This window comes from Sorghum bicolor, chromosome 7, assembly GCF_000003195.3.
Source record: "Sorghum bicolor cultivar BTx623 chromosome 7, Sorghum_bicolor_NCBIv3, whole genome shotgun sequence".
Lineage (NCBI taxonomy): Eukaryota > Viridiplantae > Streptophyta > Magnoliopsida > Poales > Poaceae > Sorghum > Sorghum bicolor.
This window is the reverse complement of record NC_012876.2, coordinates 52,148,582-52,173,139: the sequence shown is the minus strand read 5'-3', so window position 1 is coordinate 52,173,139 and position 24,558 is coordinate 52,148,582. Positions and strand designations below refer to the sequence as shown.

Below are 24,558 nucleotides of genomic sequence, written 5' to 3'. Positions count from 1 at the left end.
GACGGTGGGGGGTTTAGGGTGGGGTTGGAGGAGGGAGATCCGGTCGTGGGAGAATGGATCTGATGGCTGGCGGCGGCGGATCTGGGTGGGGGAGGGGGGGTCGCCGGCGGCGGTGCGGGGGAGGGTGGGGGGGGGGAAGGCATGCAATTTTCAGACCATTCTGATACAACAATGTACACCTGCTTCGGCTTGCTATGATCTGAATATTTCAGTGCCAACATACAGGCAAACAACAAAGGTAAGTACAGTTTTAGTGCCAAGGTACTCCTATATAACTCAGAGATCATGGACAGTCAACTTGCCAAGAGAATAGTGCTTTAGTTAGTTGATTATCAGAGACCCATTCAACAATGTCTTGTTTGCTTAAGCTTATCTGCAGTATTTTTCTCTCACAACAAATTAGAGAATACTCCATCCGTCCCAAATTATAAGTCATTCCAAGAATCATAGAAAGTCAAAGTTTTTTAAGTTTGACTAAATTTATATAGCAAGATAATAACATTTTTGATACCAACAAGTATCATTAGATTCTTTGTTAGTTATATTTTCATAATGTACCTATTTTATGACATAAATCTTTATATTTCTCTCTATATTTTTTGTCAAACTTAAAAATGCTTTGACTCTTCAAGATTTTTGAATGACTTATAATTTGGAACGGAGGGAGTATTACTTTCAGCCAAGCGAACGGATTTTACCTGAAACTGAAAACTGAATGTCGTAAACCCTGGCCCACTGCTGCCTTGAAAACTGAATGTTTCACAATTGTTGTGGTTTGGGGCTGAAGGATGCTCTAATATGTATCTAGACCCGAATTTGCTTTACAAACGGTGTACGATACAATACACATCATAGTTTATGTAAGAACTGCCTAAGATGTATATATATATAATCATCACATAAGGATTTCCTTTGAGAAACTACCTACAATACATTACTGACGTTTTTAGTATAGTCATTGTTGTAGATGGGTTTCACAAAATTCCCATTTAAATGTGGCTCTCGACGACGTACTTGCATTACATCCAAATGTGGCTCTCGATGACGTTCTTGGAGTCCAATCCTAATTTTCTGAAAATATCAAGATGCATAGAGGCTGTAAATATAATTACGACAAGAAAATAAAACACACCGCACACAAATGCAGCAAACTGAAAACTGTAAGAAAGCAAGCCACTGGTTACATGAATAAGGACAGACACAAGTAAGAAATGCAGAAGTATATGCACATACGGAAATTTAAGACAATTTACAACATAATTAAAGATGGCAAGGTGCTCGAAGAAACAAACAAACAAACAAACAAACAAACAAACAAACAAGAAGATCATTGTCATACATACATGTAAATATGAAGCCTGGACGCATGCTGTTCTTCACCACGGCTTTAGTCATGTGCAGGGAAAGTTGTGGTTGCCCAGGGATCCTTTGCAGCTTGTACTTGAACACCTTCGAACCCGGCGAGCCTTCTCTCCAGCAGTCCACCACATGATACAACCCATCATACGTGAACGTCGAGACCTCTCTGGCCCTCGAATGGCTGCCTAATTCCTCTCTGTTCTGATCTTTGAATCCATGAATCACCCGGACAGGAGTCTTCATGTCGATGCAGTTCTTCAGGGCAAGGTTCCCATGCTCAAGCTTCTGATCTCCATTATCCTTCTTACCAGAACCTGTATATACCAGCTCGCCTGAGTTTGATGACAGTTCGTCAGGATATCCGCCTGAAGCGACGACGCTTATGGCGATCCGCACACCGGTTTTTTCATGCCTGGTGGAGTCAATGCCTCCCTGGAACGGACGGTGGAGACCAACGAGGGCCAGCTGAACCCTGTAGAGAAACTCATCGCCGACTTCGACTCCAGGAACGCTCCCAACAACTGGCCCCTGCTTGGTGAACCCTGGCAGTTTCCTGATCAGTTTATCAAGCTGCGAGATCAATTCTTCTAACCTTCATTGAACGGTGTCCTGCAGCTTGCACTATAGCTCTGCAGATAGACTCGAACCTGGTGCAGATTAGCTGGACTTTGCTCCTAGCATCTGAAATTTGGGGCCCGTATTCGAATTTTGTTTCATGAGCAGCTAGGGCCTTGAAAATTTCATCGTCTTCCAAGATAGAATCCTCCTTGCCATCCAATGCACACGCAGAGGTAGGATGTTTTACAGTAACCCTCCTTTTGTTCTTCAGCTTCTTCTTCTTGCTCACCCTCTTCTTGGGACCGAAGAAGGCAGCCTCCTTTCCATTTCTGCAGGGGGACTTGTTTGCTGACATGGGTTCCTGAATAGCTCGATCTTGGGTAAACACACCAGTGTCCTCAATATCATTCATGGTCACACTCCATCCAACAACTTTAGCTTCCATCTCGATTTCCTTGGAGAAGGGCCTACACTGTCTGCTGAGAAGAGTTTTCTGAATCAATCTGGGAGGCCTGACTGATTTTCGTGGTGTATGCACGACCTTCTTTCTCATCAGCGCACCTTCGCTAGACACTGCAGCTGCAAAATCGTCTGAACATGTGGTGTTCAGTGCAGCACATTCAGGAACACTCTCACTCCTATCAAGCTCTTTCGAGAGATCTTGAGCCGAAGATTCAGCAACAACAATTCTCTCACCACTAGAAGTATGGCTTGCATAGGCTTCCACAACACAAGCTGTAGCATGATTCAGAGTAGCACTGTAAGAAACTTGGGATTCTTGGGCTTCCAGGGTATTACTACCATCCAGCGATCCTTCGTTCCGTGCTGCTCCATCATCTGCGGTATCAACGCCTGGACGAGCCACAAATTCCATGTCATCTCGTTCTGCAGGCAGCACTACCTCCTCCTCCGGCGACGGCAGACACACTGCTTGGTTAGTACTGTCTTCAGCAGTGGGCAGAGGAGCCCCAAGGCTCCGGCAGCCAGGTGGGAAGCGACGATTGCCAGAAACCGTCGTCGGCTTTGGTAGCAAACGCGCGGATGGCACCAAACAATTAGCAGCGCTGGGTGACGATGGCGACGCCGCTTCGGAGACGCTGTCCCTGTCCACCTTGGCGCCCGCGAGAGCAGGACGAGGAGGAAGAGCCGGCTTGTGCGGGGCGCCAGAGCCGCCGTGGCCGCGCGCAGCTACGGACCGCGAATCGTCACCGTCGGCGCCGGCGAGCGGCAGCGCCGCGTCCCTCCCGCAGCCGGGCGGGAACAGGCGCCTGGCTGCCGCTGACGCTGCCACGGCCCGCCGCTTGGGTGGCGGGGAGCGCGGGCGCGGCGTCGTGGGTGCCAGTGCCAACGGCCTCTTGTTCCGCACCTCGCCGCCCGTCTCCTCCCGCGCCGTCGCGGAACCGGCCCGCGCGCCGACGCCGAGCGACCCAGCACCGTCATCGCGCCTCGCCACGCCGCCGGCGCCGCGCCACGTGTCGACGACCCTGATGCCGGCATGAAGAGGAGGAGGAACCGGAGGATGATGCGCCGGACGAGGAAGGAGACCGGCGTGCTGGTAATGGTAAGGAGGCCACGCGCGCGGGGCGTGGGCATGCCCCGTGGCCACCGCCACCGCCGCCGCCGTCTGGTGCTGCTGCCGCGCGGCCTCGAGCCTGGCCAGGTAGAAGCTCATTCCCCACACCGACCCTCGCGCCGCGCGATCACCACCCTGCGTCCCTGCCCTGCAAGGCTGCAACGACATTTTCGTTCCCCCAACCAAACAGGATCAGTTGCATCTCACGAGTCACAAATCACGGACCGAGAGCGAGAGGCTGGAGACGAGCGGCGGAAGCGGACTAGTCACTCACCTGAGATGCGAGAGCTGATCACCTCTCGACCACCGGCGGTACCGGAGGCGATTGGGGTTTTGGGGACGGAAGTGGAGTACTACTGACCGTGACCGTGACCACCTATTCCTCTTCTTCTTCTTCATTCACATGTACTACTAGTACTACAGTACTGATGACAAGCACTGCACTAGCGAATGATATATGGTTACTGAATTTGGAAATGCCGTGCAATCATAGTCCCCGTCCACCCTTTCTTTAAGACACCTTTCACTGGACGGACGGTCCGATCCGCTCGGCTGCATGTATCTTTTCATTTTTCATTTTCACTTTGACAAAAAAAAAAGAAGAAGAAGTGATGTGCGGTGGCTCGTAAGTAAGGTAAGGAAACAGAGCCGATCGAGTCTGGAGTGTCGTGAAACAAGTGCGTCCACCAACAAAAGCATTGCCTGAAATAGCAGGAGTGTTCAAGGTGACCTCCAATGCGATTAGGACAAAATTGCACGTGAAGTAATGATATATATAGTATAGTAGATAAAAATATTCATAAGTAGATTTCTTCACTCGCTGGTGAACCTAAAGTTCACTGCAAATAATAATAATAATAATAATAATAATAATAATAATAATAATAATAATAATAATAATAATAATAATAATAATAATAATAATAATAATAATAATAAAATCACTGCAAAAATCAATGCAATTACGCCAACAACCACCTTTGTTCAAAGTTACACGAACTCAGGGTTATTTGTTGAGTTCTCCAAGTGGCTAAAAAATATTCAGGAGCATATTTATTGGGTTCTTCAACTGTTTCTAAAATCTCGTTTCTAAAAGATAAAATGCAATGAATCCTACAATATTTCTCTTATGTATATGCATTAAGAACCTTAATCTTACTCCTTATTCTTCCTCACGTCCTTGTCTCTAGATTAGTCGATTCATATGCACAATGTATATTTCGGTATTTCCATATAACTATATTGATTTTCCCAAGTGCAAAAAGATTAGAATTTGAGATAAGGAAGTTGTTGGAGAGCTGTTTTTTTTTCTATCTTGCCAAAAAAAAATCAAGATTGGGAGTAGATTTTGGAAACTCTCCTTTTAGAACCCTATAAGATATTCACAATAATCTAGCTAAAAGCTTTTGAATTGTTGCACTATCATATAGTAACTGTTGTCCATGTATATAATCCCTATTACATATACCTAGATAAAATAGAAACAAAAAGGTCACAGGAGAATTGCTTGTGCAATTTAGAAATAATCAAATTCACTTGTTTCGACAGTGTTGCATATCTCCATCACGAGCAAAAAAGCTAGCAGACAGACAGATGGACTCGCGATTACTCTAGGCGGAGTGCTCCAGAGATAGGAATCTCGCCGGCATTGAACTCGTCGGGCCTGGGGAGCTGCGTTTCTTAGGCAGCCTTGCCCGGAGAGAAACCAAACAGACCTGGGCTTACAATAAACTTTCATAAGAGTGAAATATTCTGCTCTGGGGCAGCACAAGAATCTTTGTCCTAATATACCGAGATTTTTTGTTGTAATCAAGGAGCTTTTCCAATGAGGTATTTGGGCATACCTATACATTATATAGAAGGCTCTCAAATGCAGATTGAAAAAGAGTAGAAGAACGTTTTGAAAAAAGACTTAGCAGCTGGAAAGGAAAGCATTTGTCAATTGGTGGGCGCTTGACACTGATTAACTCGGTGCTTAGCAGCTTACCAATGTATATGATGTCCTTTTTTGCGATCCCAAAAGGAGTTCTAAAGAAACTAGACTACTTCAGGTCAAGATTTTTTTTGGCAAAGTGATGAACAAAAACGAAAATACAGATTAGCCAAATGGGACAATATGTCAACCCAAAAACCAAGGTGGACTTGGAATTCACAATTTAGACATCAAGAACATGGCCCTTCTGAGTAAGTGGCTCTTCAAATTGCTCACAACTACTTGGCAACAAATGCTACGTAAAAAGTATTTAGGATCTAAGCCTCTTTCTCAAGTTCAATGGAAGAACAGAGATTCACATTTTTGGGCCAGTCTGATGAAGGTTAAACGAGATTTCCTACGGTTTGGGACCTTCATAATTCAGGATGGATCACAAGTAAGATTCTGGGAAGACAGGTGGTTAGGACAGTCAACCTGCGTCAACAATATCCTTGTCTTTATAACATAGCCCGACATAAACAGGCTACTGTAGCAGAAGTGCTAAGCACGTCTCCACCTACTCTATCCTGACGAAGAGATCTAATTGGACACAAATTAGTGGCTTGGAACAATTTACTTCCACGCATCATGAATATTGTGTTAAGCCAGCAAGAAGATGAATTTCGCTGGAACTTGCATCCTAATGGACACCTAGCAATGATCCATAATGATGTTCCTAATATTAATAAAGGCTTGTGGAAACTTAAAGCTCCTTTGAAGATTAAGATATTTCTATGGTATCTACGTACAGACGTAGTGTTAACCAAAGACAACTTAGTTAAACGTAATTGGCATGGCAGCAAACAGTATTGTTTTTGTCACAAAGATGAGACAATTAAACACCTGTTTTTTGAATGTCGTTTTGCTCGTGTTGTCTGGTCTGTTTTCCAAGCAGCTTCAGGCTTGTCTCAACCGCATAGTGTCTCAAACATGTTTGGTTCTTGGCTCTGCGGTCTAAGTAAAGAACTGAAATCGCTAACCTTGCTAGGAGCAGCAGCTACATGTTGGTCTCTTTGGTTATGTAGAAATGACCTAGTTTTTGAAAAGAAACATACTTGTTCTCTCTTACAGGTTATCTACTCGATTATACATTGGCTGCGTACATGGGCTGTCCTGCAGAAGCCAGCTTCACAAGATTTGGTTGTAGCGGCATCTCAACAATTGGTGCAAGTGGCCAAAGAGTTTTTTACCCGGGCACATGGGTGGTAGTCTAGTCTTCGGATTGAGTGTTATTAGTGTGTCTTTATGTTTTAAGTTTTTTATAAGGTTGTGTGTATCTTTGCTATACAGAGGCCGGAAGTGCTTCAAGGTCATTGTATCATCTCGATGTAACAATCCTGAAATTAATGAAGCTTTCTTTATCGAAAAAAAAGGTCTGGGGTTTGCCTGTGCCAGGTTGGTGACTAGGGTTCCAACCAAACGGACTAAACATCCATTTACGCCTTGTTTAGTTCACCCGAAATCCAAAAAGTTTTTAAAATTTTCCGTCACATCAAATCTTGCGGCACATGCATAAAGCATTAAATATAGACGAAAATAAAAACTAATTATACAGTTTGTCTGTAAATCACGAAACGAATCTTTTGATCCTAGTTAGTTTATGATTAGACAATATCTCCTACGACTAAAAAGAACTTTTTTTTTTGCGACATCCGGTTTCGTTCGGTGGGTCCGCTCCACCGCCTGCAGTCCCCCGCCTCCTGCGCGTGCACAAAGTCACTCAATCCATGTCACCCTTGGTATTTCCTCCTACCGGTGAGATCTCCTCCCACAATCACGCTCACGATCCATCTACCGCTCACGCAGTTGCCTCCTCTCCCCACGCCATCGATCTCACCGTTGCCCATTTTCCATTCATCGGATCGACGTTGCCGCATCCTCTTCCTCCCTACTGTGTCGCCGCCGCCGATGGAGCACCAAGAAGGAGAAGGCCCTCGCTCGATGTCGTCGTCCTCGCCCACACCATCGTCCTCAACCCACCCCGATCTGCCGTCGTCCTCACCGGCCAATCCCCTTCTCCCTCGGCGCTGCCTTTCCTACACAGCATGGCTTGTGGTGGCTTCATAGCCCAACGAAGCCAGAGCCTAGCCCCCTTGTGGGTTTGCTTTTGGCCTGTGCACGGCCAGTGCGGTGGTCAGCTGGGCCAGGCAGCTCGCAGTGGATGCGGCGGTGTGGACCTCCAGGGTGTGCCCCCTCCCTTGTGAAGCCGACAAGTATGCCCACCCCTTACCTAGCGATGGTTGTCAACATGGGGCTTCTAGTAGGCACCAAGATGAAGGGGACAATAGCCATGGCATCCCAGACATCTACACCAACGTTCACAGTCCTAGTACCACCTCACCACCTCCACTCCATATGCAACATCAGACTCGCATAGGAGGTGTTTGAGGAAATTCCTATGAGGTAAACAATGTGTCCTTTAATCTCCATGTGTATGCACATCGTATCATGGTAGGTTCTCAACTTGGTGATGAAAAATTATTGATTATGCCTAAAGAGCATGGATAATAAATTTATCAATAGGAAGCACATAGAAAAAAAATGAAGTCGCACATCTGTTTTTAGGTGGGAAGACAGCATATGTTATAAAGGAGGCTTAGAGAACCTTTGAGTCATGCCTTGCTGTAATTTTCTCTGTTTAGTCTCTAGAAGCAGCTTGTGATCTCTTTGTTTTGTTTTTTACGAACTGTTTCAGTCTAGCAGTATTTGTACACTGAGGTGGTGATCAACATTTGGCAGACAAGAGTGCCTGTTTGTCCTTGCGATCTCTAGAAACTTGCTGTCAACTAAGACCTTGCACTCTTGTTACTTGTTAGTGTCCAAGAATTATTAGAGAAAGTATTTTTCTGGAAACTAGCAATTCTCTGATATGAAAGTTCCATTTGCCCACCATGAACCTTGTCCCCGCTCTCCAAAACATTTTGCGTGGTTGTAATATTTATCTTGTTACCGCCACATGAGTATGATCTGATATGTATTTTGTCAAATTTGCAGGCTTTTGGAATCAAAGTTGGATATGTAGTCCCAGCCAAGCTGGAGGTGCTGGTAGTTCATCTCCTCAAGGTGGTGGCTGCTACAACTAATCTACTAACCTGGTTATGTACAAAGGAATATATGTTGTGTGTCACATATGCACGGACAGGTCAGTCCCACAAGTGTTCCCCATCCCAAATCATGTATACAAATGACACTTTTCATTTTGTCTGATTATTTGTTTCAAGAATGAGACTGTCCCCATATTCTGAATCTTTATTTTTTTATCATGTCCCCCACCTCCTCATTTTAATTTAGAGCTGATTAGTCTATTGCACAAGGAATATAAAATTTATCTATGTTTTCTCAGAGTTCTCTATTACCAGCTTTAAATTTTTTGACTGATTCATCCAGATTCAAGCATGTAGGTTCACAGAGGCTTTATGGATCACTTTTATTTAGTTAAATAATGCAAAACAAATATTTTATTCATGTTAAATTGAGATAATAATACAGTGAATGTGTAGTTTCATGCTTCTTGATTATTGTAAGTGTCTAGGATGCATAATTTTGACAGACCTGCAATGTGCAAACTATTTGCATTATTATTAGGGAAATTATTCTATGTTATGTCGTTTTGGTCGTCATCAAGCAGTTCTATGCTTTGTTGTCTGGCTACTATATCTGTATCTAAACATCAAACCTGTTTATCATACATTGTTTTGAAGATTAGGCATAATGTGTGAGGCTGGTGTTATTTCTTTTATCTTTTTTCATTTTGTCTCTACCATGTCACATTTTCTACTGTTTTTTACTGTTGTTTTATCCTATTATTCACATCCCAAACCAATTTTACGACTAGAGCTGTGAGGCTGTAGACCTGCTTGGTTGCTTCACAACAAGTTGTTTTCCCCATATTAGACATATTATCATTGTTTTTAAACTGCAATGCATTAGTCACCATATTACCATTGCAGCTTGCCTAATGTCTATTGGGCTAACAATACAGTTCACTTTCAAGGTTACTCATAATATATGTGTTTATAATTGGACTGACTAAAATTATTGATCTATATATATTTTTTTAAGGCAAAAACTATGGGGGAAATCCCAACAGCACTTCATTTTATAAATTTTGTAAGAAAGAGCACAAACATACAACAAGAATTTAACTAAATGCATCTAGCCAAAAACAAAAGGCTGATCTAAGATCATCCTTGAACCGAAGGGATTGAAGGAGGCACTGGGTTTTGAAATTTTTAAACCAAATGTCAATGTGGACTGGGCCATTATTGAACACTTTATCATTTCTTAGCTTCCATATCTCCCAGGAGGCAATGGCCACTACTTCCATAAAGAAAGGGATGTTTTGCTGTTGTCTCACGTGTGCCAGCCTGGGGTTATTGATCTATATATTTTGATATGTAACTCTGCTTTTATATCAAGTTTCTTCTCATATTACATTTATCAAATGGGCTAGGGTGTGGAGGTGGCACTACATTGGTAGATGGGCAGGGTTGGGCACTCTTTCCCACCGCACATGAGCCAATGTGGGAGATTCATCGCAACATGATCTACCAGTCAAGGTGATAGAGGTTGACAGCCATCACTATAGTGAGTTTGAGCTTACCCTGTCAGTTGGTGACATTGTAATTGTCTAAAAGGTAATATACTTTCTCGCAAACATAGTTTTTTACATCTTCCATGTTAATACAATTTTAGTGCTTTTTAAATGCATGACTATAGCAGATAAACATACCACCACTTGGCTATCATTATTTTTTTCTGAACCAAGGTTTTTTATTTCTGTTCATCGATGTTATGGGTTCTATGAAATGATTAATTTATTTTTCCCAGCAGCTGCGCTGAGCGTATATTTTAGTGTGAGCTGAATCTTGGTATTCTCATTTTAGTCATGACCTATTAGAATACAATTTTAATTGAGATAAACTTATAAAATAGCAGTGTATATACTTGGTGGCTAATGTACTGTTGGTAGAGTTGGATACATGGATGAAATGAAGGAAGGTTTTGGGAGAAGAGCTTCACCGCTCAAGATTCTGGACAGATTTGGCCAAGAAACTATTTGCTCCATGAATTCTTGCTTGCTTTGTGCTTTAGATGGAATTAATTCACAACTGATTTTCAGTTTTGTAAGTGCTTGTTGTGGATATGTGCTGCCTAGATGCCAGGACAGAATCCTGTTTATGACAGGGTAGGTCACTCAAGCAACATTTTCACAGTGAACTTGTGTTTATGCTGAATTGTAGGTACTTTTGTTGGCATGGAATCTTTTATAAATCCATTTCCGCCTACAATTGGATTATGTGCATATATACAACCTTGCAGGATGAATTTATTAGCCTGGGTGCCTAAATCTGAAAGAATCTATAATTTGGTGAATTGTTTCATTAGCTATATGTAGCACCCGGTTTTAAGAACAAAACCAGATACCCAGGAAGTCAAATCTCACATATAGCCACAAATAGGGGTAATATCAATAGACAATGCTTACGTATAACGAACTTAGTATAAAAGATATAACCTTAGATAGCAAACAGCGGAAAGACACTCCGTTCTTCAGGCGAAAGCTCCAAATCCATAGGGACAACTGACTGGTTGAGCACAAGCCTAAACTCTTTTTCAAGCTTGAGCTTGCAATCTGGTACCCATCCGGGATTTTTATCCAAATAAAATGTAAAGGCAAGCGTAATTCAAAGCTTGAGCTTGCAATCTGGTACCCATCCGGGATTTTTATCCAAATAAAATGTGAAGGCAAGCGTAAGTATATCTCGTACTCAGCAAGAATAACATAGGGTTTATGAGGCTCAAAGGCTAGACACTGGTTGAACTGCATGTAGCTTTTAGTTGTCACAATTTTAGCATATGAGTAGCATCAAGTTGTCAAGTCCCAAAGTAAACTCATGATTAAGTAAAGTGAATAAAGAATAGCATAAACAACATATTAACAATAATAACATTAATGATTTGCCATTAGTGATAATTTATTCTGTATTGGTCCAAGGCCGCTTTGTGACCGTGAGCACGGCTGATATATCAGTTTTACACTCTGCAGAGGTTGTACACTTTCACTGTGAGTCGTGATTTACCCTTTCGTCCGAGGTGATCAGCCCCTTAGCCCACTTCCAAGGAAGACCGACAGGGTTCACTACGAAGCCTTTCAAAGGTTCGTCTAACAAGTTAGGGCCGCTAGGTTTCGTTAGTCAGTCCGTGTGACTCACCCGCAGGAATCCACGGTCTGCTATCCCCCACTTGCGCCACAAGGGTAACCACTAACAAGCTAGAAAAGGTCCTCATACGGAGCTAAAGCCAGAGCCATGTAGCCCTCACAGTTGTACTGTATGTTCCGGATGGTCAGATACAGATAAGATGGAGAGAAACTAGAGCACCATAAGATAGCCCAATGCTCCAACCCTCTTTACCAAAGTTGCTAAAAAGTCATCTTTTAACGTTTATTGCATATTCCATTAATCAAATTATAAGATCATGGTTTAGTGGAGCACTAGCATAATCTACCAAATGCAAAACCATAGGTGACAAGGTATAAGATCAATACTAAGAAAGAGACACATGTAATATGAATTGTGTGATTAAAGTTATTAGGAAACAAGAATTATCCCATGCTATACTTGCCTTGAAGCTCAGATCCTTCTTTTAGTTCCAAACCTTCCACAGTCTGTTTCTTGATCACCACGTAAAAGCTCACCGCCTAAACTCAGTCATCACATCAACAACAATCATCCAGAGGCAATCATACAAAGCAAACAAACTTATAATTAGAACAATACACCAACAGTAGAAAATAAATATGAAAAGTTTATAAAATGAATCTACGTCGCACTATGATCACACAGACGTAAAGATCACGAAAATCAGAGCTATAACGAAGAAGTTATGATCTTCCTAAGATTTCCTTTAATAAAATAATTAATTAAATAGGATCATGAAAATAAAAAGTTACAAACTTGTAAAACAGTGAGACTAACATGTAGATCTTGTGATTACGAATCTAACGCAATTTGAATGGATCAAATCGGAGTTAAAACGGAGTTTTTATAAGCAATATAAAACTAGTGGCAAACTTGTAATTTCCTGAAAACGTATTTTGAATCTGAGTACTGAGTTTACGTCTTCGAAATCGGAAAACGTATTTTTGAAAGTGCGCTTTGGACTGCGGGTTGGAACTTTAAAAACCAGGGGGGCTCTTTTGCAAAAGACGCGGCCGAAGGGGTATCTCCTGATTTGGGCCGTCGGATTGCTCTTGGACGGCTGAGATTAGATTGGAGTGGGGTGCTGGCCGGCCGGAGTTGGAGGTGTCTGCGGCGGCGCCATGGCCAGACCTCGCCGGAGTTCGGCGTTTGGTCGATTTAGGGCACTAGAAAGCGAACCGAAAGCACAAAGACGTAGTGAAGCTTACCGCGATCTCACCTAGGGCTAAAACGGGGTCAGGGGGTGGCCGGAGTGCGGCCGCAACGGAGAACGGCGGACGGCGGGCTCCTGCACAGTTCGGCAGCGTCAAGCAAAGCGTACAGTCCACGAGAAAGCGAAAGAAAAGGCTTGGTGACTTCGCAAAGATGACGAGAAGCTCGGCGAGGAACTCACGGGCAAGAAGATGCGTCGCAGCGACGGTTTGCTTTCGGGGTAGATCTTGGCGGCTGCTTCGGCTTGGCTAGGGCAAAGAATTGCGCTACGATTGGGGGTAGGGAGGCATCGGGGTCGCGGCTGGTATATAAAGGGCTCCCGACGTGCGCTTCAAGCCAAGCGCAAGAAATCCGCACGGCGGGTTCGATCTCGTGGTGGAGTCCGGCTCCATCACGAGGTGGAAGAAGGCGGTGGGCCCCACCTGTCAGCGACTTAGAAGCACGGGACCCGCTTGTCGGTGGAAGAAGAGAGGGGAAGGGATGCTGGCGCGGGCGGGGGGGGGAGGGGGGAGAGGAGCTGGGCCGCGGTCCAATGCGCTGGCTGGGCCGAGGGGGAAAACAGGGGGAGGGAAGGAGTTGGGCCTTTGGGCCAAAACAAGAGGGGAGGGTCCTTTTCTGTTTCTCTTTTCTTTTAAAACAAACCTATTTCAAAATATTTTCAAAACTAAATTTGAATTCCTTTTCAATCTTTAGCCAAAACCACTCATCACAATAAATCCAATGCCAAGACATGCATGCTCAAACAAGTTGCTAGCTCCTATGGTAAATTTTAATTTAAAGAAAAAATATTATTTTTCCTATATTTCATGGGCACAAAAAATACACAATTTAATATTCTATCCTATTTTGGAAAATTTCAAAATTTGGGGTGTTACACTATAATACTTCTTGTATAGTTTTGAAATATGTCCATTCGCCTGCAGCTCCAAGAAACATACAGTACAGGTAACAACAAATATGCTTGGTCTTCTGTCTCCATCGATGGAATCGACAGAAGACATTTGAGCTAGGTGGGAGACAAGGCTGAAGTAGTCGCTAGGAACTCTCAAAAGTCATCAAATACTTAGTGTAATTTTGACGTGTTCTTGAGACGTGCATTTGTAATGTCTGTGACTATACTCTAAAATCATCCATCATGCCACAAGAACAGATGGTTCATGATGTGTCCTAATTGTTGAATTGCAACCTCGTAACTGTGTTCTTTTACATGAGAACAAATGGTGTTGCACTCAGCTTCCTATTAATTTGGTTGTTTTCATGGAAAAAAAATAACATAGTTTGGTTGTTTTCATATGCATCCCAGAAATACCATGGTGGTGTTAGCTCGTGCTGGATATGTAAAACAGGTTTTTTTTCCAGCTCCTCATGTTTGGAGGTTATAATCATAAAGGACTGTGTATTACATGCGGCAGTGGCACCCTTGTTTTTGAGTTTGTAAGTTTGCGACACTGCACTTTTGGTTAATTTCACGAACTTTACTTTTTTGGATTAAATGTTACCTCAACGTCGGTATTTAATTTTATAATTTTATAGTATTATTATCTTATCATGCGATCGTATATGTTTTTAATCTAAAAGTTGTCCCGTATCAACGCACGGGTACACTACCTAGTTTGTCAAATAAAAACAAAAGTGCTATAGTAGCGAAATCCGAAATTTTTTCGGAACTAAACAAGGCCTTAGTTTCTTTATTACTGTCAATAGTAATATAATCAGCACACCACTCTGAAACAAACGTCATTACAATATTTTTCCGGCAACAGATCATACGCAACACAAGCAACTGCCAACCTTTCCAAAGACATTGTCGTCCAGCGGGACTCCTATAAGATGATCACACTGAGGGACACATGTTTACGCCTCGGCCTGCAGCAGCTCCTGCACTGTCTCACCAAGCTTGGGTTCACTCCTGATGCTCTGGATCCACCTCACGCTGATCCGCACCCTCTCGAGGCTCTGCTTCAGTGCTCTCTCGAATGAGGGCTTGATGCGGCCAGCAAAGAACTCGGTAACCTCGGTAGCTTTCTCCTCGGAGGTGAACTGATCAGCACAAGATATACAAAAAGGACTAAGGTTACTAGCGTAATGACAGAATGGGAGGAAAAGGCAAAGATAAGTCTCCAGTGTACCGGTGGGACAATGGACTCGATGAAGTCTGATATGAGTGAACTCGATTTCCATGTCTTCAACACGTAATCCCAGTTTTCCTGTAATGGGACAAATCTGGGCATAAATATCTAGAATGTTTTCAATTATAGTGCCTCAAATAATAAGATACTCTATCCCAAAAAAAGTAAGGTGTTTTAGTTTTTGTGCTAAGTCAAACTAGCCAACTTTATAGGAAAAATCCATTAACATCTGCCACAGAAAATAAATGCACCATCAAGACATGTTTCATGATCGAATTTAATGAAACTAATTTGATGTTGCAGATTTGGTGCATTCTTTTCTATATATTTGCTCAAAGCTAGAGAAGTTTGACTTGGAACAAAGTTAAAATGCCTTATGTTTTGTAAAAGGAGTAACAATTATTTTTTTAAAAAAAAATCTTATATTTGTGGTATCTGTGCTATGTGCAGTCCCCTTGCCAAATGTGAATCCTCCATCTTTTATGTCTGCAATGATTCGTGATCCATCCTTTAGTTTTTAGATGGCTTAGATGTACAAGTCAATTTCAGTGTTTTTAGGTAGCTTAGACGCACAGTGAATGCAAACTTCAGGTGAACTGGATTTCATTTTTGTGTACACAAACCCATAGGCCTTGTTGTCTTTTAATATGCAATATTCAGATATAGTTGACTGTACATATTTTGGGAAGAAGCCACACAAGTGCAGATATTAGATTGCCTTGTTGTCTCTAATATGCAATACCAGTTCTACTTGATTGCACTTTTTTCAGGGACTGATTGTACAGACATGCAGAGTGCTAAGGATACTATCTGAAGTGCATTATTTTTTATTTTCATTATTATTTTAACCATGTAATTAACGACAATCTTTTATTGGCATATCTTTGACTGAAGTCTGGCATGTCCTTTGTTCACAATGTGATCAGTAAAGAGATCAGATAGATGGAATCTACTATGTGATGGTGGCAAAATACAATGCACCATACTAAGTGGTTATATTTATTTATTTTAGAACATTGCTTATGAAGCAGCGGATACCTATGCAGAAATAAGCAGCATAACTTCAATACATGTATCACAAAATTAATGACATGGCACACTAATTTCTCAAGAGACCAGAAGCAAACTTTGAAATATATCAGAAATATGATATGATATCTTGTCTGATGTCACAAAAAAACAAGCCTAAATGTCCTGCAACTATATAACATACCTTCAGCCAGGTCCATGCTACTTCTCGTCCTTCTAAGCTAATACCACCAAGGATGTAAAATGAATCTTGATTCCGCACCTAATAAGCAAGCAACAGATGAGATTCAAGTTTGTACATACAGCTGGGCAGGGTGCGGTTTAAAGAAACAACCGGGACAACATTTTTCACTAGAGAAACTATAACAAGTGCCTGGCATAGTCAGGTCAGACTAAAATTTAGTTCATGCAATGGAATTGCTAAAACCGGGTTCATTAAACTGTCGTTCATACTGGACTAAAATGCATAGGAGAAAATGAAACAGCTTCTGGGAACCGAAATGGAGAAGTGCAGGAAATAATTGAAGGAGTTCCAACCACTTGATACTGATAGGTTGCCTGGTTTGTGTAGCATAACAATCCTCAATTTTGTTTCTTCTCTATAGTACTCAAAACTATTACTTTACTGTTTTATGTGAACATGAGACCAACCTGTGTAAGCTGGTGGTTGGAATATATGTTCAATGGCTTTTAAATCATGGTGCAGACATGAAGACAGTAGTATTTGGAAGAATTTTGCAATACAATGAATGTAAAAACAGAAATGGTTTAGAGGTTAACCTCATCAGTAAACATAAAGTTCAATGCCTCCAAAACAATATCCTTATCCGGTGATGAAGACAGGGAACCTAGTAACAGAGAAACATTACTTTCAGGATAACCCACATCATGAAACAAAAAAAACTATGTTGCCACCGAGCTGGAAAATGAAAAAGTGTACACAAACCTAAGACACGTGATTTTTCCTGTGGTTCAGATGCTTCTCTGTAGATTTTAAGGAGAGCATCATAACCGGATCTGTTTGAGGTGCTAACAGTTCGCATCACAGCAAGATATGCAGCCTGCACAACACTGCATATTAGACATCAAAGAGGTAACACTGCAATGGTATGTAAGGAAAAACAATGAGACCTATGACCTTTCTAGTATCTGGTGGAAGAAGGGAAGTTTTGCGGTCTTCAAAGAAGATTTGGAAACGCCGAACTCCTTCATTTATAGTTTCATTATGTCCAAGTCTGACCATCGCAGTCAAGAGCAGTGATCTAAGCATTACATCAAGATGGCTCTCACCATCCTTAGGGTCCCAGCCTAATTTTCTGAAATATTAGGTACATGGAGCCTTTTAATATTGTCACAAGTAACGACAAGGGAGAAGCAAGAATGTTTGTAGTAGCAGAAATTAACACTAAGCTTAAGCTAGTTCTCTGTTTATATGCATAAGGATAGACAGAAGTAGGACACAAACAAATAAACATGGAAACTTAACACAATTTTATGTCAGTCCACAAATAAACATGGTGAAAACAAGTAAATATGAAGCCTATTGGCATACATGGCAGCTGGGAGAAGAAGGTTGATCAAAAGCTGTTTGATATCTTTGTTCAAGTCAGGAGTAGCATCAACTGTTATTTTAGAAATGCTTAAGCATACCTGCCAAGAAAGAGGACACATGAATCTGATATTTAATAGAAACATCAAATGCCATCGAATTGATTTGGAGATATAAGGTTTTAGAATCCACTGGAGGTGCAAGATTACTTACAGAGGTTACATGTGAAAGTACAGTGTAATCAGACTCATCATTATAAGCATTCAGCAGTCGCAACAATGACGTCAGTGTTTGCTTGCAAGCAACAGAGAGTGCATACGAATCTTCCACGATACCTGCAAGAAGAATGTGACACCTTGTCAAAAACCTTGAAAAAGTATACAATAACGCTGAATTTTTCTTATCTGTACCAATCTTATCCATTAATGAGAGCTTCTTCGCTTTGATTGCATTTACAAGTCCAGCTGCAAGTTCATCATCATACTTCACTCTATAAAATCCAGTTTGATCTATATTCAATTTGATCCAAATGTTTTGATTCTTCTCCCCATCAGCACTTTGAGAGGCAGCAAATTCTTTAATATTTATCTTATCCGTTTTATCTTTCAATAAGAACTTTTTCTGTGCATCATATGAGCCACAGCATGATGTTACAGGAACAATCCACATGCCAGGACCAGAGGATCCATCAGACAGAAACTGTGCCTGTAAGGGGACAAATGACTTAGCAACAACCTTTTCCGCATAACATAAGCACTGAGATGGACAAGCAGGTGCATTTTGCTGGTTCTTTTTGTAAACTGTAAAGATTGGCTTTCTTCTGAGAAATGACATCACAGACAATATGGCAAGGTAACAAACTAACAAAACTGTTTCAACTTTCAAGGTAAAACAACTGATAATCCTGATGTAAAAATCTTAATGGCTTCACTTTGTGCTATACATACAGACAAATGACATGAAAACTAAGGCAAATGAAAGAAACACTAATATTATCATGATAATATTAAATATTATTTTGAAGTCAATAAGAAAAATAGGTTCCATGTTATCTGACTATAAGGAACTATTTGATGGTCCGAACAACCAAGAAAATAGAGGTCCCAGAAACAAGAAATAACGACCAATTGACTAGGTCAGAATGTCAGATACATCATATAGCTAAATAAAATAGAAATTGAAAAAACAAGTAATATATCACTGAAGACAAAAATGAAAGGTTTTCAGCAAACCTGTTCAAGTTCCAAATCATGTCCATTGATTTTTGCATAAATAACAGGATATCCTTGTTGCTTAGTCCATGTAGTCATCAAATCCTTAACAGGCTCCCCAGATTCCTCCTCAAGAACAGCCCATAGGTCTTCAGTCTTAGCATTCGAGTAGGCATACTTCTTTATATATGAAGCCAAAGCTTTCTGAAACAGTAAACATTTGCCAAAAAAAGTGGGTACCAGAAGAATACAGGTAGGAACACAGCCAGATAGGCAAACATAATAAATTAGAAACATAACAAATGGTCATTTCATTTGTGTGCAAACGTAATAAATTAGAAACATAACAAATAGTCATTTCATTTGTATTAACGAATACACTAAATAGAAATTTGGTAGGATATCTTTAGCTAAGATGCACTGCATCAGGATAGCTGCAGCGACAAGTAGCCTTGTAGTTAATGACACACAATTTAGAGATGACTTACCAGACCAGATCCTTTTTTTTCTCAAACAGGCAGGAGCTGCTTATAATTTCATTTATAACAGATGAAAGTACAAGGGAGAGGGAGTAAACTCCCAATCCCCAACACACCCAAAAACACCAGACAACCTCTACAATGAGTTGTATTGTAGAGTTGTAGAGAGATTTATAGCCCTTCAATTTGTGCATAGAAATCAAATGATATGAGTTGCATTGCAATGACAATCTGTACAATGGTGGCAGAGTAGTCTCAGTGCTAAAATTTAGCTTAAAGGGCAGTTGCTTTGTGAAAAAGCGATATCTTTCTCTCACCTCCCACCATTTCATCCATGTCATTAAAATACTATGTGGCATTGCAGGAGACAACCTATGAGACTGCTAACATGTGACAATGTACTTGCCCTTTATTTATGAAGAAAATGACAGGAATAATGTGCGAGGATGCTCTACCAGCAAAGATACAGAATAGGATATAACTCATAGGAGAAACAACATTATACCTGAAAACGCTCTGCACCAAGGTAACTTTGTAGCATACGAATAACAGAAGCACCCTTGTCATAGCTTATGGAATCAAAAATTGCATCAATTTCACTGGCATGGTTTACCTCAACCTGAACAAACAGGACAAATGGACATGTGAAATCAGAAACACTACAGAATGCTGAAATTGACAATATATTGGCACATTGCTGAAGTTCTCTAAAAGTATAATGTAAGACTCTACAGCAGACGTGTCAGCTCCTCCAGAGCTGGAGACATCCAAAGCCAGCAGGAAGCAAAAAACCCCATCATGGTAGATGGGACATGAGGTGATTGGTAAGGAGATAGCAGAAGAGACTGGCAGCACTGCCAGAGATGGCAGTGGTACAACTGGAGAAGATGGCAGTAGTGAAGAGATGAGAAAGGTAGCTGGGGTTTAGTCTTATGCCCTCAGACCATCTTAAAAAGGCAAAGAGATGTACCTACATCTGCAAACATTCCATTGCTATCAGGTATGTGTACACGACTACACGAGAATCATGCCTGTTGGAGATTCCATAAGCTATACAGCCCAAGTTACCACACATATGCATGCTGCAATTAAGATGCATAGTTCAAACAAAAGTTCATCTAAATTTCAGAACATTGATTGAACCGTAATAACATCAAAGGGCAGCAATGATTCAGTCACTGTACATGCCATGTGTGTCTGATTCTATTTAAGTTAAATGTATCTTATTGTCTATATTCCATATTGCCAGCAAAATGTTTTGCCACATCAGTTGTAGAACTACCAGAAATACCTTTACACAAAATATAATGCAGAAAAATGAAAAACAGCCAATTCCATCAACAGGAACTGGGCCTATAATGAAGAATAACTCTGTATAAAAAAATGAAGAATACCTCGATAGGGTGAGACTCTGCAAGGGCATCCAATTTGAGGCCAGAGGTCGTCTCATCAAGGAATTGTGTCCAGTTATTCCATTCAGGGAATAAAGATTCTACTGCTAAATAGCTTACCTGTTGAAACATAGGATTTACAAAAAGGAATTAGCGTTACACAGAAATAGGCTATAAATTGCTCAAAAATGGTGGAAGGATTGATTACCCAGGAAGCAAAACCCTCGTTTAGCCACAAGTGAGTCCACCATTCCATGGTCACAAGATTGCCAAACCATTGGTGCGCCAACTCATGTGCAACAGTTATTGCTACCTAAGTAGAGAAGATATAAAGGGGAAAAGAGGAGATATACTTGGTTATAATTGTAGCAAAGCAATCTAGGCAACAGTCACCAATAATTAGCCAATGAAATAAATGGATTGATTGAAATATATCTATAACCTGTTGCTTGTTGGATGCTGATGATAGTAGCTCATCATACAGCAAAGCTGTATCTCGGTAAGTGACTAGCCCATAGTTCTCCATCGCCCCAGCAGAAAAATCCGGGATAGCAATCATATCCAACTTAGGTAGTGGATAAGGAGTGGCGAAATAACTAGGAAACAAAATGCCATTAGTAATCCTGATCCCAGTGTACATCTATTAATAACTCGAATTATCGAAAAAAAAATCAGCCTCATTTGGCCTCATTATTTATAAATACATTTTAGAATCAAAACTAGACTCAGACTTACTCCTTATATAAATCCAATGACTTTACAGCAACATCTAGTGCAAACTTTCCTTGATTAGTCTTGCCAACTTGAGTATAGACACGAACTTTGGTTCCTAATTAAATAAATGAATTGAAATGGAATTAGGAAAAGAACAATAGAAAAGCATTTTCAAAGAAATGGTCAAAATAATGGACAGTCAAAACTGAACTTGTACCCTCTGATGTTGAACTCTCTATGTAATCAAAGATGCCAACAACTATAGCCACAAGATAGGTTGACATTAGTGGAGATTCCTCATAATAAACAGTCTTGATAGATCCACTGACAGTCTCCTTAGCCACTGGCATGTTGGACAATGCTACCAGGTCAGATGGAACTTCTAGTGTTAGCTTGAACTTAGCCTGAAAATAAAAAAATATATATAATATAAAGATAATAAATCATTTTAGATAGTGAATCATATGTTTTAAATTCTATGTAGAGGATGTTTTAGCCTGTAAGAAGACTCAATAAAAAATGATTTCACTTGTTTATTCTCATATTTGGGAATATATCAATTATCGAAACATTGTTCAGAAAATAAAGAACAAGTTAATCACCTTAAATGCAGGATCATCCCAACATGGAAAGCACCTCCGCGCATCAGCGGCTTCAAACTGTGTAACCGCCATATTTCTTGACTCTCCATTGTATAAATATTTGCTGCAAGCAAATGCCACCAGAAAATAATAAAAGGAGAGATCACTTCATCATACATAAAAACATTAACCTCAAGAAAATTTGGGATTACATCATTCGACAACCACGGACATATCAAAATATCCCAAAATTATAATATTGCTTTTTAAAAATCCACGGATAAAGGTTCCAGAAACAGTACGAACTTATGGTCTCTCTCCAAGCACATTAGTCAGAATGGCATGGTTATTATGCACAGATTTACTGCATCCTGCTTGTGCTAGTTAACTTCGACACTAAATGTCAGTAATAACTAATACCTGACTCAGCCATGTTATGGAAAGATACAAGTTAAGTTATGTCATTATGTGAGTTATCTAGTCGGTTAGTATTAGGTAAGGTTAGAGAGCAGGAGATGCCTGATCATCAGATGATAATCTACCTTGGGCATTGATTAGAGCACCTAGTCTACAGGTGAAGCCAAGAATTATCCAACAATCTTCCCTATGTTACCTCCTTTTATCCACTGTCTGCATTGCCTGTTAACCATCATCACAGGCTCCTCTTCCTCCTCCTCCACCACCACCACCAGGGGTAGAGCATGGAGAAAGGAAGTGTGAGAGAGACAGCAGAGAGGCGCAAGAGAAGGGGATCATGAGCTTGATCTCCACAGATGTGGAGCCAGGGGCAGGGAGGCGGAGGAAGAACTGCTGGACTGCAAAGAGGAGAAGGCGATGAACATGGCAACAATCCCATAGATAGCAAGGATGGCAGCAGATAGGAGTTGCAAGGACCAGTGCTGGCTAAGGATCCAGCAGATGGTGGATCCAATGGCCATGGAACATGAATGAAAAGAGCGAAAGGTGAACTGGGGCGGGGTGGCAACAAGTATTCTGGCAGGCTGCCCCAGCCAGAAAGGTAGGTAGAGAATAGGTCCTGGAGCACTGTGTGTGATTGCTAGTATGTTGGTACGGTGACTAGTAGATGGTACAGATGACATATTGGGCAGGGTTATCAGCATCAGCATCCGGGCTAAAATCCTGGTGGCAGTTTTCTGGAGAATAAAAAAAAAACTTTGTTTTTTTGAACGAATAAAGACCAATTTCAAGTTAACACAGAACTGATGGTAGTTGGTAGAATCATGATCGATCTGCCAGATAAGACTGACACTACAGATGCCAAGATATTGGTCACTCCTCTGTAACTACCTCACACTTTTAGCATAATATGCATGGCAACAAGAACACATCCAGATGTCCCTGATGTACAGGCGTGCTAGTGAAACAACTGTATCGGTTGGTCCCAAACACGAATTTGTCACCACTGAAACTAAACAACCGAGAGTACATACCAACTAGGAATAATTGGAGTCTGCCATTCACAAGAAACTAGTACAGTAAGAGGCAGCGTATACCTCCTGTAGAATCCCCTCATCTGATCGTTGAGCGTCCCGGTGAAGTCCATGGTGAGCACTCCCTCGCCGAGGGGCAGGTCCCGGTCGAAGCCGATAACCAGGATCTCATCCTCCTCGAACTGCGCCACATCTGTCGGCGCCAAATCCTGCCAAAAAAAAAGTCAGTAAGATCAGAAGAGACTCGATCGACAGAAGATGGGGGGCCACGAGTGCTCGCCTGGAAGCGGATGGAGGCGCGATCGACGTCGAGCTCGGCGGCGTTGAGGACGAGGAAGCGGGTGGTCGCGGACACGGCGACGGCGACGGCCGCGGCGCCCGTGAAGGTGCAGGCGGCGAGGTCCGGGCGGAGGCGGAGGTCGTAGCGGAGCGGGGCCGCGAAGCGCGGGAGGCGCGCCTGGCCCCGAAACTGGTCCGGCGAGGCCGCCATTGCCGCTGGTGCGCGAGGAAGGGCGACCTTGCTTCCGGAGGCGGAGGAGCGGGGCGGCGCGGCGCGGCGCGCGGCGGTGGAGGTGAACTGACTGGTGGGGCGAGAGAAGTGCGGAGACGGCGACGGCACGGCAGGCAGGGGACCACTGTGACTCTGTGAGTCGGCTTTGTGTTACCGGAGTGGATACAGATGGGCCTGGGCTGGGTTTGCTTCCGGACCAGGCTTTGTCGGCCTATTTATTGGGCCAACCTTTTGCTTTACAGCGTGTTGCCACGGATATAAAGCTAGAATATAAATATATAATTTTTTATTATTGGTATAATTATCGAGATTATATATATATGGATGATATGTTTTGCTGATGTGGATATCATAATTCTTGTGCTAGTGAACTTTAATGCAAATGATAGTAGATTGCTAAGATGAACACCTTATATATCAAGAAAAATTGATAGTGGAGTTGACTGTTGAGGTGGACGTCTAACATAATATATTAGGAGGAATAGATAGTGAGATTTTGTTTTATAAGAGCTGTAGATTTTTTACCCAACCTATGACATAGATAATCAGCACCCTACCCATCTACGCCGGCTACCAGCGGCGGTAGGTGGCCGGCGGCAAGCGGCCGCAGCCTCTGCGTCTTTTCCTTGCCAAGTT

General features: G+C 41.9%; 2 protein-coding genes and 1 long non-coding RNA gene across 3 annotated transcripts; 1 reads left to right on the top strand and 2 right to left on the bottom strand.

Moving 5' to 3' along the window:
• Window positions 700–3,933, bottom strand: LOC8070034. The gene is made up of 3 exons (XM_021464665.1): window positions 3,765–3,933; window positions 1,344–3,646; window positions 700–1,071 (listed from the first exon to the last, which is right to left on the bottom strand). Exon 2 carries the CDS (start codon window positions 3,587–3,589, stop codon window positions 1,925–1,927), a length of 1,665 nt encoding a protein of 554 aa, XP_021320340.1. The 5' UTR covers window positions 3,590–3,646; window positions 3,765–3,933; the 3' UTR covers window positions 700–1,071; window positions 1,344–1,924.
• On the top strand, window positions 7,201–10,753 carry LOC110436835. The gene is made up of 3 exons (XR_002454693.1): window positions 7,201–7,865; window positions 8,457–8,604; window positions 9,916–10,753. It is a non-coding gene; the product is annotated as an uncharacterized LOC110436835 (long non-coding RNA).
• Window positions 14,534–24,105, bottom strand: LOC110437022 (aminopeptidase M1-B). The gene is made up of 19 exons (XM_021465020.1): window positions 23,692–24,105; window positions 23,475–23,620; window positions 21,982–22,084; window positions 21,597–21,783; window positions 21,401–21,494; window positions 21,108–21,261; window positions 20,874–20,978; window positions 20,669–20,785; window positions 19,780–19,893; window positions 18,817–18,999; window positions 17,995–18,289; window positions 17,798–17,919; window positions 17,588–17,685; window positions 17,174–17,351; window positions 16,982–17,096; window positions 16,816–16,883; window positions 16,220–16,297; window positions 15,007–15,084; window positions 14,534–14,917 (listed from the first exon to the last, which is right to left on the bottom strand). Exons 1-19 carry the CDS (start codon window positions 23,899–23,901, stop codon window positions 14,732–14,734), a joined length of 2,631 nt encoding a protein of 876 aa, XP_021320695.1. The 5' UTR covers window positions 23,902–24,105; the 3' UTR covers window positions 14,534–14,731.

Bases quoted from the DNA above. Each gene is read 5' to 3' on its own strand.
- LOC110437022 (XM_021465020.1), bottom strand. From the start codon at position 23,901: ATGGCGGCCTCGCCGGACCAGTTTCGGGGCCAGGCGCGCCTCCCGCGC. The intron at 21,495-21,596 runs GTACAAGTTCAG...TTATTTAATTAG, and splicing joins AGAGAGTTCAACATCAGAGG to GAACCAAAGTTCGTGTCTAT. The intron at 14,918-15,006 runs GTACACTGGAGA...TGTGCTGATCAG, and splicing joins TCGAGTCCATTGTCCCACCG to TTCACCTCCGAGGAGAAAGC.
- LOC8070034 (XM_021464665.1), bottom strand. From the start codon at position 3,589: ATGAGCTTCTACCTGGCCAGGCTCGAGGCCGCGCGGCAGCAGCACCAG.